The sequence below is a fragment of the Ochotona princeps genome, chromosome 18 (genome assembly GCF_030435755.1).
Source record: "Ochotona princeps isolate mOchPri1 chromosome 18, mOchPri1.hap1, whole genome shotgun sequence".
Lineage (NCBI taxonomy): Eukaryota > Metazoa > Chordata > Mammalia > Lagomorpha > Ochotonidae > Ochotona > Ochotona princeps.
Genome location: NC_080849.1, coordinates 40,949,144 through 40,967,114, shown reverse-complemented (window position 1 = coordinate 40,967,114; position 17,971 = coordinate 40,949,144). Strand labels below are relative to the sequence as shown.

At 41.0% G+C, this 17,971-nt stretch overlaps 1 protein-coding gene across 5 annotated transcripts in view; it reads left to right on the top strand.

Moving 5' to 3' along the window:
- GREB1L (GREB1 like retinoic acid receptor coactivator) overlaps positions 1–17,971 on the top strand; it is a 124,106-nt gene that overhangs the window by 54,507 nt on the left and 51,628 nt on the right. For all 5 annotated transcript variants that reach the window (XM_058677093.1, XM_058677092.1, XM_058677094.1 and 2 more), the window contains exons 7-14: positions 3,255–3,383; positions 4,959–5,075; positions 5,643–5,762; positions 6,817–6,954; positions 8,850–9,035; positions 14,071–14,397; positions 15,395–15,523; positions 16,415–16,549. In XM_058677093.1, the coding sequence (XP_058533076.1) occupies positions 3,255–3,383; positions 4,959–5,075; positions 5,643–5,762; positions 6,817–6,954; positions 8,850–9,035; positions 14,071–14,397; positions 15,395–15,523; positions 16,415–16,549 (1,281 nt within the window). The remainder of the gene's footprint in view (positions 1–3,254; positions 3,384–4,958; positions 5,076–5,642; positions 5,763–6,816; positions 6,955–8,849; positions 9,036–14,070; positions 14,398–15,394; positions 15,524–16,414; positions 16,550–17,971) is intronic.

Sequence of the window (17,971 nt, the reverse complement as noted above, 5' to 3'; positions counted from 1 at the left end):
ATGTGCCCGATCTCATCTGCTCTCTGAAGGAATACAGTCTAAGTCTCCTGTGGATGGTAGGGACCTAACTACTTTAGCCGTTACCGTTGTGTTATAGGATCTGTAATAGCAGGAAGTGAATGTCAGGACTTTGGGCATCCCAACCAGTGTCTGAACTACTAAACTAAATGCCTGCCTCAGTTGGCATATTTGAAGACAATCCTAGGATGTGTGTGTTCAGAAATAATGTAAAGTTTGGTTTTAATATAGTTGCATCTATTTCTGATTAGTCTTATTCCAATGCATGTGAACCATGAGTTGTTTGTATATATGAAAATTTATTTCTATATATTAATTTTTAAACCTTTCATTACTTAAAAATATTAGCATATACCAATGTTAATTTATTCGTTTAAAAAAATATGACAAGCGGCATGGCCTAGCGGCTAAAGTCCTCGCCTTGAACGCACCAAAATCCCATATGGGCGCCGGTTCTTATCCCGGCAGCTCCACTTCCCATCCAGCTCCCTGCTTGTGGCCTGGGAAAGCAGTCGAGGACGGCCCAAAGCCTTGGGACCCTGCACCCGCGTGGGAGACCTGGAAGAGGTTCCTGGTACCCAGCTTCAGATTGGCACAGCACTGGCCGTTGCGGCTCACTTGGGGAGTGAATCATCAGATGGAAGATCTTCCTCTCTGTCTCTCCTCCTCTCTGTATATCTGACTGTAATAAAATAAATAAATCTTTAAAAAAAATATGACAAGATCCATGTTCTGGTACAGTGGGTAAAGCTGCTTTCTGTGACATCAGCTCCCATATGGTAGCCAGTTCATGTGCTAACCTCTCCACTTAGGATCCAGTTGCTTTGGAAGCCCTGGGAAGGCAGTGAAGGATGACCCAAGTGTTTGGGCACCTGCAACCCACATGAGAGATGTAGGCTGTTGTCGCCACCTGGGGAGTGAATCAACAGATGAAGATCTCTCTTTCTCTCCATCTCTAACTTTCAAATAAATAAATAAGTCTTTAAAGCACACATTCAAAAAAAGAAAAAACAAGGTGAATTACTACCATTCATAAGTTGCTAACCAGATTTTGTCTATATGTTTTTTGTTTTTAAAGACTTATTTATTTTTTTATTGCAATGTCAGATATATGGAGAGAAGGAGAGACAGAGAGGAAGATCTTCCATCTGATAATTCATTCTCCAAGTGACTGCATTGGCCGGTGCTGAGCCGATCTGAAGCCAAGAGTCAGGAGCTTCTTCCAGGTCTCCCACACGAGTGAAGGGTCCCAAGGCTTTGGGCCGTCCTCAACTGCTTTCCCAGACAGCTGGGAGCTGGATGGGAAGTGGAGCTGCCAGGATTAGAACCGGCGTCCATATGGGATCCTGGCGCATTCAAGGCAAGGACCTCAGCCACTAGGCCACGGCACCGGGCCCGATTTTGTCTATATGTTCACCTGAACTATCAGATAATGATAAATAGTATAACAAACTACTAACATTGTTCCACATAACATGATTGTGGCCTGAAACATAATGACCAACCCTTACAATGGCACAACAAAGTTATTAAGGGGACCCAACCTGTGAGATTTACATTCAGATGTGAAAAACACGGGGCCAAGTTAAGCTCCTGCCTGTAACTCCTGCATCCCATATGGGTGCTGGTTCAAATCCCATATGCTCCACCTCGAATCCAGCTCCCTAATGATGTCCTGGGAAAGTAATCGAAGATGGCTCAAGTCCTTGGGCTCCTGAACCCATGTTAGAAATCTGGAAAAAAAGGTCCTGGTTATGGCTCTGGACCAGCCCATTTCCAGCCATTGCAACCATCTGGAAAGTGAACCAGCAGTTGAAAGATCTGTCTCTCTGTATCTTTCTGTAACCCTGCCTTTCAAATGAAAATTAAATAAATTTTTAAATATATGGAAAACAGTTGTCTCAGGTTCCTACAAATTTGCAGCGTTGTGTGTGTACTTGCTAGTGTCCATTTCCCTCTAGGCCTTGACATTCCTCCCTGGCAGTAAGTTAGGTCCTCAGAGCGTCAGCTTTTCAGTTAGCAGGGAACCATGAAATTCTTTTTGAGTTAGGAGAAGCACTGGTGAGAAGAATTGAGAATCATGCTGCAATATGAGTAATGGTCCTTAAAGGTCATTTCTAGTATAACCGCATCAGAATTCTGTTCTTCAGAGCATTTTGTTTTTGAAGATTCTTTGTAAGTTTTTATTATCCCTGTTGATACTTCATTGTGTTAACGAATCCGAGGCAATGACTGGGAGACTAGTCATTTTGGAAAACTCCAGCTAGCTTGAGTTCTTCTGTCTTACATAGTCCATCCCTGAAATAGCGTGTGAATTTTCCAGGCTCAAGTATTACCTGGATCCAGATACATGGGAATGATCTTTTGGGTGTACCTGGCAACACAGTAAAAATAATTCTAGTTTATTCTGAAAGTAAAGCAACTTTGTTTCAGAGGAGAGGAAAGTATTTTTTTCCTAAAATACAATGAGGTAGTTTGTATGACACTTTTTAAATGACAAACTCATTCCAGTTTCGAGGGAAACTTGGGAAACAGTTTTGTATGCAGCATCATGGTATCCCTACAACAGGCCTTCTGACTTGCCTAAGTTAGTTGACTACTGTTACTAACTGTAATAATACTTACCTCATAGGGTTGTTATAGAGAGTGTGTGAATTCATATCAAATTCTTAAAATAGAGGAACAGTATTGCAGTGAAGTGGTTAAAGCTACTATCTGTGACACCAGTATCCCATATGGGCCCCCATTTGTGTCCCAGCCGTTCCAGTTCTGATCTGGCTTCCTACCACTGGCCTAGGAAATACAGAAGATAACTCAAGCGCATAGGGCTCTGCCTACCTCATGGGAGACCTGGAAGAAGCTGCTGGCTCCTGGTTTCAGCCTGGTCTGACTCAATGTTGGCTAGTGGGCCACTGGGGAGTGAACAAGCAGATGGAAGATCTGTGTCTCTCCCTCTCTGTCTTTCCCTCCCTATAACTCAGACTTCCAGATAAATAAATAAATAAATAAATAAATTTTAGAAGAACACAAAACACATTAGTACATTCTAGGTGTTTATTAAATACATTTAAAAGCAATAAAACCTACATACGGAGATTTTCCTAAAATGTGAGACTAGTTCAAAGAAAAAAATGAAAATTTTACAGTCTCCTTTTTTCAGTTCACAGTAGTTGAATTAACTTCCTTCCTGCATATTTAAATGGTTACTAATTTAAATGACCTCTTTCATTTTAAAGATTCACCAGTTCTCAGTCCAGCTAATTCTGCAATCAATTTAAGTGGAACTCAGGACCTGACCGGGAACAAGAACATTGTGAAACCACTGGCTTTATCCTTGCAAGCTATGGGGAAGACATTCGCTGCAGGTGATGTTTTCCTCACTTACATTTCTTTGGTAAATCCCTCGTGTGTAAAAGACTTTATGCAATCTAATTGACAAATAGAAGAAAACAAAAGCTGCTTCTATTGAAGATGGAAATGTGGCTGTCTGTAGAAATGTAGCACACTACAAAGTGTTCCAGCCATAAGAATCAGCGAATTACATTTAGCACACAGAAGAGACAAAGCAGTTTGATTCAATCCAACAAACATTTCAATGCTGTGATTAGGAACTGGGAATACAAAGAGAATTTGAGGCTGAATCCCTGACCAGATACCCTTGTAACTTAGTACAGGGAGTGGGGAAGAGCCTATATTAAGGTATTTTCAGGGTATTGCAGCCTTTATTTTAGGGTATAATCCAAAAATGAATTTTTTGAAGTAAGCTGGTCTTTACAGATGGGGATACACTTACTGTAGGAATACGGAAAAAGCATTTCAAATTCAGTGAACAACAAGAACGAAAGCAAAAAAGAAAAGAAGGGAAGAAAAAGGCAGACACAACTTGATATGTAGAACTTACAGAACTATGGTCTGTTCGGAACTACGAAATGTTAAAATTCCTTGAGTGACAAGAACTGAGCCAGGTGTGGGCAAGGAAATAATCATGGGAACATGACTTTTACTTACGGAGCATCATCATAGTTCTGCTGTGCCGTGAACCCTGGCCCCACCATTAATTTCAAGTATGATGTTTAATTGTATTTTTAAAGAGTCACCTTAAATTTTTGTTTTATTTGCTTGAAAGGCAGAGCTACAGAGAAGGAAAGAGAGAGAGAGCTTCTATCTGCTAATTCACTCCCCAAACGGCTGCAGGGTAAGGCTATGCCAAGCCAGAGCCAAGCATTTTGTCCAGGTCTCCTCGTGGGTGGCCAGGATCCAAACACTTAGGCTATCCTCTGCTGCTTTTGCCAGCCTAGTAGCAGGGAGCAGGATCACAAGTGGAACAATCAGGACTCAAACTAGACCGCAAATGAGATACCAGGGTGACAGTTGGTGGCTTAACCTGTTAACGCCACAGCACCAGCTACCAGAATCACTTTCTGTTAAAAATACATACAGAAATATTTAACAGTGAAATGATATGATAAATTGATTTGCTTCAGAGTAATCCAGAGCATGTTATGTGTAAATTGGGATGGGGAGAAGAAGGCTTGGTGTATAAATGAAGCAGGATGGGCTGTGTGTTGATGAATTTTGAAGTTTGGGTGATGGGTATTTAGAAGTTTATTATACATTTCTCTCTCCTGCATATATTTGAATTTTTCCATCATATAAAGATTTTTTTATGTTTTCCTTTTCCTGCCCAACCACTATCTCCAAATACTTCATTAAAACTTGTCCTACAAAATCTCTTGCAGCCATTACAGTTACATTTGATTTTGAAGAAGAAGCTATTCTGATGACTTTAGTTGATACTGCTCTGATGACTGGGCTGAATCCTATCTGTAAAACTCCTTTGAACCCTTGAGTGAGAGAATTATAAGACAGTTGTAGTATCACAGCAAAACAGTGTCCTGCCCAGCAGCTTTGCAAGTGGCTCCTCCTCTCTTGTTCTACAGATGCTGCTAATGGAAACAGTAGCCACGGAGGGAAGAATAATGCCTCCAGCTCCACTCTCCCCCACCCAGGGAATTACTCTGTATCCCCAAGACCTAGTTACACATCAGGAGACCAAGGTACAATAATCATCTTACGATGTGCTTAAAGGTATTACAGTATTTGGAACCATGGATTATCTGACAGAACACTTTAGTGTTTTTTTTTTTTTCTTTCGCTTGTCATGTAATAGTTTGGAAATTTGTGATTGCTGTGAACAGTAATATCTTCATGATTCTGCATGGATGAGTGTAACAGGCAAGTAAGGCTGAGATGAATGTATAAGGAAATGTTTGGGGGGGAAAAAACAGGCTTTGCTACCAAAAGTACAAGATTTAAGTTCCTCTGTATTATGTGACTGCGGGCAAATCTGAGCCATTCTTACTCCATCTACAAAATAAGTATGACAATAATACTCATCCTACAACTTTACAAGGGTCATTGATGGAATCAAATTAAATAATCCAGGTAAAGTTGGTGTTGGTGTGACTTAGGTTGTTCAGCTTGACTTTTCCTAAATGTATCTTTGCCTCTGGAAGAGGGACTAATTTTCTGATTGTAAATGATCTGTGGACCCGTGTGACTTCAGCATTCCTCCCTTCTGCACACACTGCTGAGGGCAAGGCCGTCTTTCTTTTTGCCTCCAGCTACCATGTTCATTTCTGGGCCACCAAAGAAACGACACCGAGGCTGGTATCCGGGTTTCCCTGTCCCCCAGCCTGGTTTAGTTGTACCTGTTCCTACAGTTCGCCCTGTTTCAAGAACTGGTAAGATTTTAGCAAAAGATGGTTTTTAGTTTTTTGTTTGCTTTGTTTTTAATTCGCAGATATTTCCTATTCTTTCTCTGAACCTTTGAAGACAGGTTTTCTTAACCAACATTGGATCTAATACTCTAGTGAGGTATTGAAAGTAGGTGCTATTTTGTCCCCATCACATTTGCCTTCCCCAGCACGACTAATCTGAATGCAACCTTTGACCTTGTTTTAGCCCAAAGTATTGACAGAGGACATAACACTAACAGCGCACAATCATAGTACAAAAAACAGACTTGCTTTGCCAATGGTGATATTAGGTTTGCCTTCCTGTGATCGGTTGTTTATGTGACCAAGGCTTGTTATTTTGTTATTTCTGGCCTACATGCTTCAGTTTGTAGGTAGAAATCTGGAAACACACACACACACACACACACACACACAACTTTTTCTCCTTCATAATACCCAAATTCTAGCTATCTGGTATTCAAACATTTAAATATTTGTGTACCTTGCTGTACTAAACATATTAGCGTAAATATTACAATTTTGTAAGATCCTTTAAAATTTTAAGTTTGTTAAAATAAATGGTTCTGTAGGTTACATAGAGAATACATAAAAAATCATGGCAATATATTACTCTGGTTGCCCTTTGGTAGTACTGATCAATGAAGTTTGTCCTTCATATTGTTTTAATACATTTCAAAATGTATGTTATGAGCAGATCTGTCTTCAGTTATCTGGGAAAAAAAGAAAAAATGCAAAAACAGAATCCTAAAGATTGCTGGTGGTGGAAAAAAAAAAAAAAACAACTAGAAGGAAAACCACCAGAATGCTAAATATTAGCTATCTCCAGATAGGATCCTCTCACATCATGCGTTTCCTCCTTTTGTTTGTCACATTTCTAATTTTGTATTATACACATGAATAACTTTAATAAAAAATGAACTGTTAGACTTCTAAGACCTATTTATTTAAAGTTTTAAAGTTGCAAAAGTTGCATTACATTCTGTTGTATTTCATTTTTCTTTCAAGATTAATGTTTCTTATCCAACAACTTCTCTTCCAGAGCCTTTTTTATCTGCCCCAATTCCACAGACCCCATTAACTGGAATTTTACAACCTCGGCCCATTCCTGCAGGGGAAACTGTCATTGTTCCTGAAAACCTGCTGAGTAACTCAGGAATCAGACCAGTTATTCTGATAGGTAAGGCCAAAGGAATCTCACATTGTCTGTTTTTCTGAATCTAGGAGTGTTTCTCCATTTTACTGTTTGTATGTTGATCCATGTGATGATGAAAATATTCATTTATTCTTCCACTGATGATTTCAGCTTTTGTTCGTCAAGTTCTTCATGTTTCGAGAGTAGTGCAAAAAAGTTGGTAGACAGTGGAAATAAGTTTATTTTGGTGCAATATTTTAAATCCTTTCATAGGGTTTTTTTTTTAAATAATATACATTTTCTGTGAACCTTTTCAAGATCCCTGGTGTATAGTAAACATGTAATTAGAAGTTGAGACTATAAGGCCAAGCCTTGCCCTCAAGGAGTGCTATTTAGTGAAGGAGTCTAACTAACCTCCCATTAACCATTGAGTTGGTAAATAACCATTCCAGTACACCTTGATAAGGGCTGGTAGGGGTTCACAGCCAAGAGCTACTACTAGAGCTCAGAGGAGAGGGAACTTACTATGCCTGGAGGAGTCTGAGGATGTCCTGGAGGTTAGTTTCAGTGGATAAGTAGGGGGAGGGAACATTCCAGGCAGAGAAAGCTAAACCATAGAAGACAAATAACAAGCTGAGTTGGCCAACAGACCTCACCCAGGAGAACCAAGAGGTCTCCATGTGTAGGTGTGAACCATAAGAAAGCACCTGTGAGATAGGACCTTCAAGGAGACTGAGTCCTAATAGGCTGTCTATAGACAGAAATAAAAGAGAGAGGGAGAAAAAGGAGAGAAAAAAAAAAAAAAAAAGGAAAGGAAAGAAAGCTAGTCTTTTCATGCCTGCATCAAAATTTCCCTTAGTTTGGGGGCTAGTTTTGGTCAGAAGGAGTCTACTTGCCATACCTTCAGGACAAAATAGATAGGATATTTAAGCTGCACAGGTCTTTAAGATGTGTTTACATGATGTATTGTCTTGCATCTTATAGTTGGGCTGAGCCCACAGATGGGTGGTTTTGCTTCAAATCCTATCCTTTATCAAGCCACCCTTTGCACAATCATGAATCTGTAGGTACTGGAGGAACCCCCGTTGGCTGGAATTCCATGTGGCTCAGGAAGTTCTCATCAAACACTGACATACTTCAGCTAAGCCTTGGAGAGATACATGGAACATTAGGCCCTTTGGTCCTGCATCTGCCTTTTAAAAAAAAAGGTCTCACAGAGAGGGACTCTCTTCTGCACCACACACTCAAATATAATATATTTCAACTCATTTTATCCTATCATCTTCTAAGATAATTTGAGGCTATTTACTGACATTCAGGAAGTGAACCTAACAAAAATACGTAAGATAACAAAAGCAGTAGTAGTCTCCATGTACTTAGAACCAACAGAGTAGAATATGGCTGTTGATCAATGGATTGTGTATATGTGTGTTTTTAAGAAAACTTTGGGATGTGAAACATGTTGCCGTGGCTTGTTTTCTGATCTACCTGAAAGAGAAAAACTGATCAGGAGGAACTCTAATTAGAAAATGTTTTATCATTGGAGTTTTACAAAGGATAAAGAGATGTTTTAGAAACTTGCCCATCTTCTGTAGCAGAAACAGAATGTTAGCATGTCTCTTCTGTGGGAAACAGAACAAGCCATTACGATTGCTTGCTTCATGGTTATCTGATGTAATGTAAGGAAAGGGCATGGGAAATGATACTAACATAAAAATAAATTGATTTGGTGCAAGAAAATTTGAAATCAATGCATTTTTAAATAATATATATTTTCCAGTAACTCTTTTGAAGATGTCTCATATTTGAATGATTTATTAAGCAAATATCTTAGAAACCATAAAATTCTATTAAACAATGTTCGTTTTAGTTGAGCAAGCATTCCTTGTTGTACCTCTAAAAGGAATAATGAACTGTATTCACCTGCTTCTGTTTGGCAGGCTATGGCACTTTACCCTATTTCTATGGAAATGTTGGTGACATTGTTGTGAGTCCCCTGCTGGTGAATTGCTACAAGATTCCACAGTTGGAAAACAAAGATTTGGAACAGTTAGGGTTGACAGGCAGCCAACTCCTGAGTGTGGAAAATATGATTCTTCTGACAATACAGTATCTTGTGAGGCTCGGTAAGTTATTTTTGGTGAGTTATCTTTCTTGTAAGATGTTTTCCCCTTATTCCTCGCATCCCTCCACATGTCTGTCTCTTATTTTCCTCCTCCTTTCACATCTAATGTTCTTTTCCTTCATCCCATTCTCTTTTTCTCTTTGTTTCTGTTAGTCCTGAAAAAAAGATGACTTGCTCCACCTAGCGTCCAGTATCGTGATATTCCCAAGGTCTCCTTTTGGATTGTGTCCTTAAAACCTCTCCTTTGCGGAGTCTGGCCGTTCGGACTGCAGCACGTAGCTGTGCGCTCAGACAATGATGCAGTTTCCCACTTAGCCTTCATTGTAACTATCATGACTGCTGTTATTATCAAAGCAGAAAGAGACAGGGAAAGCATTCCCCTCCACTGTTTCACACCCTAAATGACTGCACTGATCAGGACCGGGTTGGGTCTAGGTTGAAGCCAGGGATAAAGCTGGAGTCCTATTGCTTAAATAATCACTGCTGCTTGGCCACAGTATGCATTAGTTAAGAAGATGGAATCTGGAGCTAGAGCTGGGAATCAAACCCAGGCCCTCCCGTGGGGTTTTAACAGCCAGGCTAGATACCCACCCACTACCCACCCTTAGCCTTTTTATCTTCTTTATCTGTTGTTCCTGCTTCCATTTTTTCCCCTTTCTCCAACTGAACTCCTTTGATGTGGTCCTTTCATGCTTTGCTTCTCCAAAAGAGTAAGTACAGACATCCCTGGAAGATTCTCCAGGGTAAGAGGGACATGTAGGTCATGAACCCTTCACTTCCTCTATTTGTAATATCCCCCTGAGCCCCTCAATGGGCATATGCAAGTGCCCTGACAATACTGTATGGTTTGGCAGCATTTACATAGAAATGTCCTTTATTTTGCAAACTACAGTGGGCTATCTAAAATGCAGCTTAATTATACACTCACTCCAGGACTTCAACCATTGAATGGTTTACCTAGAAAAATATAAGAGATGCAAAAAATTGTTTCTTATATTCTCATGAAGTTTTTTTGACATTAGAAAACTGGGCTAAATAGCATTAAAAACAAGCAAAAGCTTCATTCTTCTGAGCGTCAGCAACCTTGGCTAGAACTTTGAGTTCCCTAAAAGGCTGCCCCAGGTGAGTTTTGACCTGACATTGAGTTTTGAAACTAACAAGGGTCAAATTTACCATGAAAACCGCTTGAGAATAAATCTTGAACTTACCAGTCACTCTTATTGATAGGCAATAAAATTAGAAAAATAACTTGCATCTACAACTCATTTGATATCTTAATTTTAGTTGCCTCACACTGATGTTGAATGTATTCTAAGACTAAAAGATAAACACAGAATCAGTAAAACAAGGCTTCATACAGCCAGGCTTCTCCAACAAGCTTAAACCAACCACCGTAGCATGTTTTTCAATCTTAATAAGTTTTAAAAATCAGAGTCCAAGCTGATTAAGTGAATCAGGTGCTCAAAATTGAAATATCTTCCCTTGAATTACTACAAATTCTTATCTTAAAAAAAAAAAGGAAAAGTCTTAACAAGTAGAGCTATTTTTTTCCTCTTTTTTTCTTTTTCAATTAAACTTGGACACTAGAATTTCTGTGCTCGACAACAACTAACTGTTCTAGAATCCTTGAAAACAAAAATTTGTCCCTGGAGGTTTTGAGAAGGCAGGAAGAGGATTTTCACATATGTGTTATATATTGCAGACAATTAAAAAAAAAATAAACACCGACTTTTAAAGGACGGTGTTACTGCTTTGCTGGTTCAGTTACTTGGAACAGAGAAGAAAAACAAGATTCTTCCGTAAGAATAGGTTACGTCTTTTCACCACAGTCATTTTAAACACATTTTTCTGTTATTTCACAATCGGAAAAATCTTTTGAAGTAGATAATGGAATCAGAAAATCCAGAGATTCTTGGAGGGCTTTGAGTCCTCAGGAATCTTGCCTTTTCCTATTAGGGTAGCTCTATCTGAGAAGCTATCAGAACTAATGCCTGGGCTAAATGGGAGCTTCTGGAGACAAGCACTTAAATGGAAAAGAGGCTATTATCAAACTTGCAGAAAGTGGAGAAAAGGCTCCTGTAATTTACCTGTAATGGCCGAGGATGAGGAAGTGATGACCAATGAGTGTAAGCAAGGCATTTTGCTCAAAGAAGGGTCCATAACTTTCATGTATTTCCTCATTTCTCAATGCCTAACAGTAATTCAGTCAAAACTCCATGAAAGTGAGTCTTCAGGCAACAGTGATGCTGTGAACATGTGAGATAATTTTATTTCCCTAGAACATGCTTCCTAACAGAACATGATAACCAGTCCTGGTTTGCAGTGGGTTCTAAGCCTTTAGCTTGGCAGTAAGAGGTCGCCTCTTGGCCTTTTGACTAAGATCAAGTGTAGACTGGCGATGAGAGATGTTAGGGAATTGGAGACAGGGACAGATTGTTTTATGTTCTGGTGGGAAAAAAAGATAAAAATAGATGGCCACCTGCCATTCATTTGACATAGTCAGTCCAACCCTGTCCGCTTTGAGCTCATTACTGTGTGCCTACTTGCCCACTAACCGTGATGCCAGTTTGATAAAGCTGAATGAAGATCAGAGGTTTTGGTGGGTCCCAGATGATAAAGGAAAAGGCATCCACTCCCCCTTAGCAAATGATTAGGAAGGAGATGAGAAACATAAGTGTAAAAAGTTTTCTACCATGTGAAGAACAGAAAAATCCAAAATTCATGGCATTTTACTTAATTTTCCTTATCCTAAAACACTACTAAACTCCTGACTTTCTTCCTTTTCCAGAAAACATGGGTAGAGTCAGGGAGACCACTCAAGTATTGGAATAAAATTGAGAAAGGACAGATTTCTGACTCAGGTGGTGACTTTTTGTTGATGTTGTTTAGAAACCCAGCCCCTTATCCTTAACTGTGTTCTGTCCTAAGGGACTTTGAGCCTTGGTTCTGAGTCCATCTCTGTTTAGATGCCAGCGATTCAAAGCAGGGGCTCACACTGCAAAAAGAATCACCAAATAAAGGAAATAGAAGCCCTGGTTCTCTGGGATTCCATGCTAGCTAAATGCAGAAACCTCTGTCTGTTGTACCATTTGGATGCCAAATACTGACTTGCTTATTTTGTTCTGTACATTGGTTACATTTCTAAAGAGCATGAGAATAAAATCCCCCAACTCCATGGGGCACAGTCAGCACTAAAAGCTTAGCTGTGGTGGTAGCCGGGGTTGAGGAACAAAGATCATGTTCCAAATGTAAATTGGAACTGAAAAATTATTTTTCCTGTGGGCATTATTTATGAAATTAGGTGCAGAGTGATTTCAAAGTGCCTATGAATAAAATGAGAACCGAAACCTAAATTTCATCATATACCACTAGGTTGTCTTCTGGTTTCATTAGGCGTTAACAATGTCCATTTTCCATGATTAATACATCAGAAACTATGCCCGCAATGATCATCTCCCAAGGCACATAATGAAAGTGACACCCAATTCATCCTCTTTTTTTTTTTTTAAAGATTTGTGTATTCTTATTGGAAAGTCAGATTTACAGAAAAAAGGAGAGACAGAGTGAAAGATCTGTACTCTGGTTCACTCCCCAAGTAGCCACAATGGCTGGAGCTGAGCCAGTCTGAAGCCAGGAGCCTAGAGCTTCCTCCTGGTCTCCCACGCGGGTACTGTATCCCAAGGCCTTAGGCCATTCTTGACTGCTTTCCCAGGCCCCAAGCAGGGAGTTGGAAGGGAAGTGGAGCAGCTGGGATTAGAACCGACGCCCATGTGGGACCCCAGTAAGTACAAGACAAGGACATTAGCAGATAGGCTATTGCGCCAGGCCCAGTCATCCTCTTTTAGAAAGATCAGGTACGGAAGAGAGGTTAGTAGGACCCTGTTTTCTGTTCTGTTTTTAAGTAAAAATAAATGAAGCTCTTGGAACTAGCACTGTGGACAGCAGTTTAAGCTGCCACCTGTGTCGCCAACATCCCATTTCAGAGCCCCAGCTGCTCTGCTTCTGATCCAGCTCTCCACCAGTGAGCCTGAGACATCAGTAAGAGACGACCCAGGTGACTGAGCCCCTGCTGCCCATATGAGAGACCCAGATGGAGTTCCTGGCTGCTGGCTTTGGCCTGGTGCAGCCCTGGCGGTAACCACCATCTGGGAACTAAGTAAGGCAGGAAATGGAGGATCACCCTCTGCCTGTCTTTGTCCCTCCTCTCTTATCTCTGACTCTCCCTCTCTCCTACTCTATCACTCTGCTTTCTAAATAAATAAAAACTTTTTTAAACAGTTAAAACAGAGAAAGAAGAGAGATGGTTACTTCACAATGAAGAATGATTAGTTGGTGATCTGTACTTGAGACTACTTGGATAAAACTTACTTGTAAGTGGAAGGATACGAGGCTACAAGGATGGGGAACCTTCTTCTGGTTGGCTGACCAAACAAAATCATATTACCATCTTAAAAATTAACCTGCTATGGGTCCTGCACAGTGGCTTAGTGGCTTAATCTGCACCTTGTAGCTGGGATCCCATAAGGCTCCAGTTCTTGTACCAGCTACTCAACTTCCCATCCAGCTCCCTGCTGTGGCCTGGGAAAGCAGTCAAGGACGGCCCAACTCTGCACCCGTGTGGGAGACCTGGAAAAAGTTCCCTGCTCCTGGCTCCGGGTTGGCGCAGCACCAGCCATTGCGGTCACTTGGGGAGTGAATTATCAGACAGAAGAGGTTCCCCTTTGTCTCTCCTCCTCTCTGTATATCTGACTTTGTAATGAAAATAAATAAAATCTTAAAAAAAAAAAATTGGTCTGCCGTAGATTAGGTGAAGTTTGAGTACCACCTACAGTTGTTTTGGCAGGTCCAGACCACATAATTTAGCAGTCCTGCTATGCCTGCAGTCAGACAGTTCCCTACCCTGAGGGTCTACAGACTAGTGTGTGGGTGTGTGTCTCTCTTCTACCTATGATTAAAAAAAAAAACAAAAACAAACAAACAAAAAAACAACCTCTGTCTATAACTCTTTTTTTTTTTTTTTTTTTTTTTTAATGTAGGTCCTGATCAAATTCCTCTCAGGGAAGAATTTGAACAAATTATGCTGAAAGCTATGCAGGAATTTACTCTGAGAGAGCGAGCTCTGCAGATTGGGGCCCAGTGTGTCCCCATATCTCCAGGACAACTCCCCTGGCTGGCTAGATTGATTGCCAGTGTATCTCAAGACTTGGTTCATGTGATCGTGACCCAGAACTCTTTGGCGGAAGGCATTTCAGAAACCCTAAGGACTCTCAGTGAAATGAGACACTATCAGAGGCTACCAGATTATGTGGTAGCAATTTGTGCTTCGAAAATCAGAGGAAATGAATTCTGCGTGGTAGTCTTAGGTGAGTAACTCTATCTAATCCATCCACTCAGTCACTCATCTATCCAAGAGATATTTAGCAACTGGTAGTTATTTGCTCCAACTTGGATCCTTCCTCCTAATTTTAATTCTTCTTTTCCTCCTCAGATCAGATTTTTATAACCCTTGGTTTGGCTGGTGTCCCTGGTAGCTGGCTCTGGGAGCATTATTTCAGAGCTCATCCTAGTAATAGATACCTTTGTCTCATATAACTTCTGTCCTTAAAAGGCTTTGGAGCTGTCACTAGCCTAGCATGTGGTAAAGCCGGTGCCACAGGTGGCTTAAGCCAGTTCAGCAAATCTGCCAAAAACTTATCTCATGTGGCTTTTCTTCACTAAGGTGTCCATTTTATGTTATAACATTGACTCTAAGGATAAGTCTTAAAAAGTTGGTGCAAAATATGTGGGTTTTGTTTTTTGTTTTTTAATTTGTGCTGATTTTCCATCAGACCCCATGCTGAGTAGACTCAGTTTTGCTTCTCCTCTCTGAATCCAGTGACACTGCTCCCTACCCAAGAGGCTAAGCCCCCTCCCCTTGGCAGCACCCTGCGGCCCGTCTTGCTGTGCTGCAGGTATTTTCACAGAGCTCCATCAGACACTGTGATATGTTAAATTTTCCGTTTTTGATTGTAAAACAACCAGCTAAGTTTCTGTTTTAAAGATTAAATGCTGTAACTGTGAAAACACAGTTTTTATAAGGGTTTTTCATGCTTTATCTTTAGTCAGTAAGCACAAGCATGTGTACACTTTGAGATGTAAATGCTAAGTACGTTATTCTTCCCCTTGGTCATCCAGCATGCTGTTATAAGCATTGTCTGTTTCTGTCTGTCATCTTCAACTGACATGTCAAATGTTGCCTCTTTTCGACATAGCAAGTCCCTGTAGTCACATACTTTGTCTCCAGTTGTTGTTTTGTAAATAATGTTGCAGTGACCATAGGTCCCCCTGATGGGTCCTCTCTTTTCCTCCTGTGTGCTCTAGGTCAGCATCAGTCCCGGGCTCTGGCAGAGAGCATGCTCACCACAAGTGAGTTCTTGAAAGAAATTAGTTATGAGCTCATCACGGGAAAGGTCAGTTTCCTGGCATCACATTTCAAAACCACGTCATTAGGTGAGTAGTTGTAAAAGTCAGTGACCTGGCCAGCCCCTGGCTACTTGGCTTTGTGAATTTAAATCTTCGACTGTCAAGGATGTGAGTGAGTGTGGAGTAAGAGCTTGCCAGCTCATTTTTCACTTGGAGTAGAATAGCCTGCGTATTCTGTTACTCATACCAAAGGAAGCAGCAGCAGTTTCAGCGAGAGGTGCCTTAGTCCTGAGGCTGGGCTGCAGTCCTTAGCTCTGCTACAACCTTGCTGAGTGACGTCGGGTGGATCTCTCCCACCAGATCTGTTTTCTGATATGTCATGTGGAGACAGAATAATCCCATTCTGTTTGTTTTTGACTGTTATGGAGGTCAAGAGAGATGCAGTGTGTGAAAGCATGTCACTTGAAAGTATGATTCCAGGGCTGGTGTTGTGACGTAGCAACTAAAGCAACCAGCTTTGGGCATCCCACATGGGCAGCTGTTCAACACCCAGCTGTTCCACTGTGGGTCCAGTTCCCTGCTGATGTGCCTGAGAAAGCAGCAGAAAATGACCCAAATGCTTGGGCCCCTGCACCCATGTGGGAAATCTGGAAGCAGCTCCAGATTCCTGGTTTTGGCTTGGGCTAGCCTCAGCCATTGAAGCCATTGGGAGAGTGAGCCAGCAGATGGAAGATCTTTTTTTGTCTATGTAACTCTTTCGAATAAAATTTTTAAAATAAATCCTTAAAAAAAAAGGCATAATACCAGTGTGGTTAGCTCTTGACATCAACAATGGCAATGTGTAAACTCTGACATGAATTACTGGCTAACCCACAAAATGGTGGAGAACTCAGCCAACAGCCTAACTCAGAGACTGATACAAACCAATAAACATGTCATCCCTTGTCACTTTCCTACCTACATTTTCTTTTGTAATAGGTGATGATCTGGACATGCTATTAGAAAAAATGCAGCAAAGAAGAGGAGACAGTGTGGTTACCCCTTTCAACGGAGACCTTCACGAATGTGTGTCACCCCGGGAGGCTGCTGCTATGATCCCCACGCAAAACCTGGGTAATGTCACCCCAGACCAGGAGGGGAAATCCATTGCTAGCACATATGTTGCAGAAGCAAAATCACGCTGAGGGTGCTGAGCGCTTAGAGCAGACTTCCTTGTTTACATGATAGGTTGTCCTCGACTTTTAAAAGTGCCTTGCCCCAAATCAAAGGTCTGCTTCTTAATAAAAATCTGATTCTTAAGATTAAAGGTTAAGTGAAAACTAGTGGCCTATTTTTCTCTGAAAAACTTCAGAGGTCTCATTTTCCTTACGTTCCCAAGTTGTACCCAGAGTTGCTTTGCTTGCTCCAAGTTCCAAACAATGGCTAGAAAGAGTCTAGACTGCAGGCTGTGAGGGGTCCCTGGCTAACTTTCCTTTGCTTATTCTGGAATGTGTAACACACACACAATCTCGGGGAGAAGGCCTTCCTGTTAGAGGGAGTATCACTTCCTCCTGTGAGTCAGGGGCCCAAGGGGAAGTGCGGGCTGAGAATGAGGAGTTTGATCATTCAGTTATATTCGCTTGCACTCACACTTCTCAGTCCACTGAGTGACAGACACAGCGTGGGAGAGCCTGGGAGTAAGGACAGGAGAGCGTCATGCAGGAAGTAGACACGTGTCAGCCACTGCTGGTGGCCATTTGGTCTCCACTCGATAAGAATGCAGCATTTATATATTAGGATTGACAGGTGATGAGGAGTTGTGTGGTTTTGGCATCACTTCTGTCACAGAAGCAAAGGTAAACACAGGCCATAAAATGGAACAGTAGTAATAAAGTAACCATCTGAAAACATGTTAGATTCACTGTTTCGAATTGTTCACACAGAGTTTTAAAAATTCTTAGCATACTTACAGATTCCTAAGTCTTGGCTCTATTTGGAAAATGTTGCCTCCAACTTTAAAAATTACTAATTTAGATTCTACAGATGTAAGAATATAAAGTATGTGTAGTCCTCAATTTGTGAAATGAAAAAGAAACTAGATAAGAAGACATACTCACTTTCATTGGTGGTCTTTGTAGATCAAAACCTGTTTGGGCTATTGTTGACAATCACAGCTGTCGGCTTTCCCAGTGGGTTTTCCCAGTCAGTGGGAAGACTACTGTGTCCAGGCTGGTCTTTGCCTTGGCTGCCTCACAGATTGATTTTAGAAAATGCCAATTCAAGAAGGTTAGCTGGACTCTTGCTGAGAAACCTGCCCTTAAACTGGGATGTGGACATTGCTTGTGCAGGTGTTAAACTGACAAGCTTGCTTCTTTCCCTGGTGTGTATGTACTGTACATGGACACACGTTTACAGGAGATTGGTTGCTTGATTATAACTTGTAGCAAAGTCTACTGACCTGCTCAGAGTATTTAGCTGTGTTTTTGTAATGCCTCATCTCTGAGCAGCCAGCTGGCTATGTCATGACTCAGGCTTCCTCAGACCCTCCAGGCATCA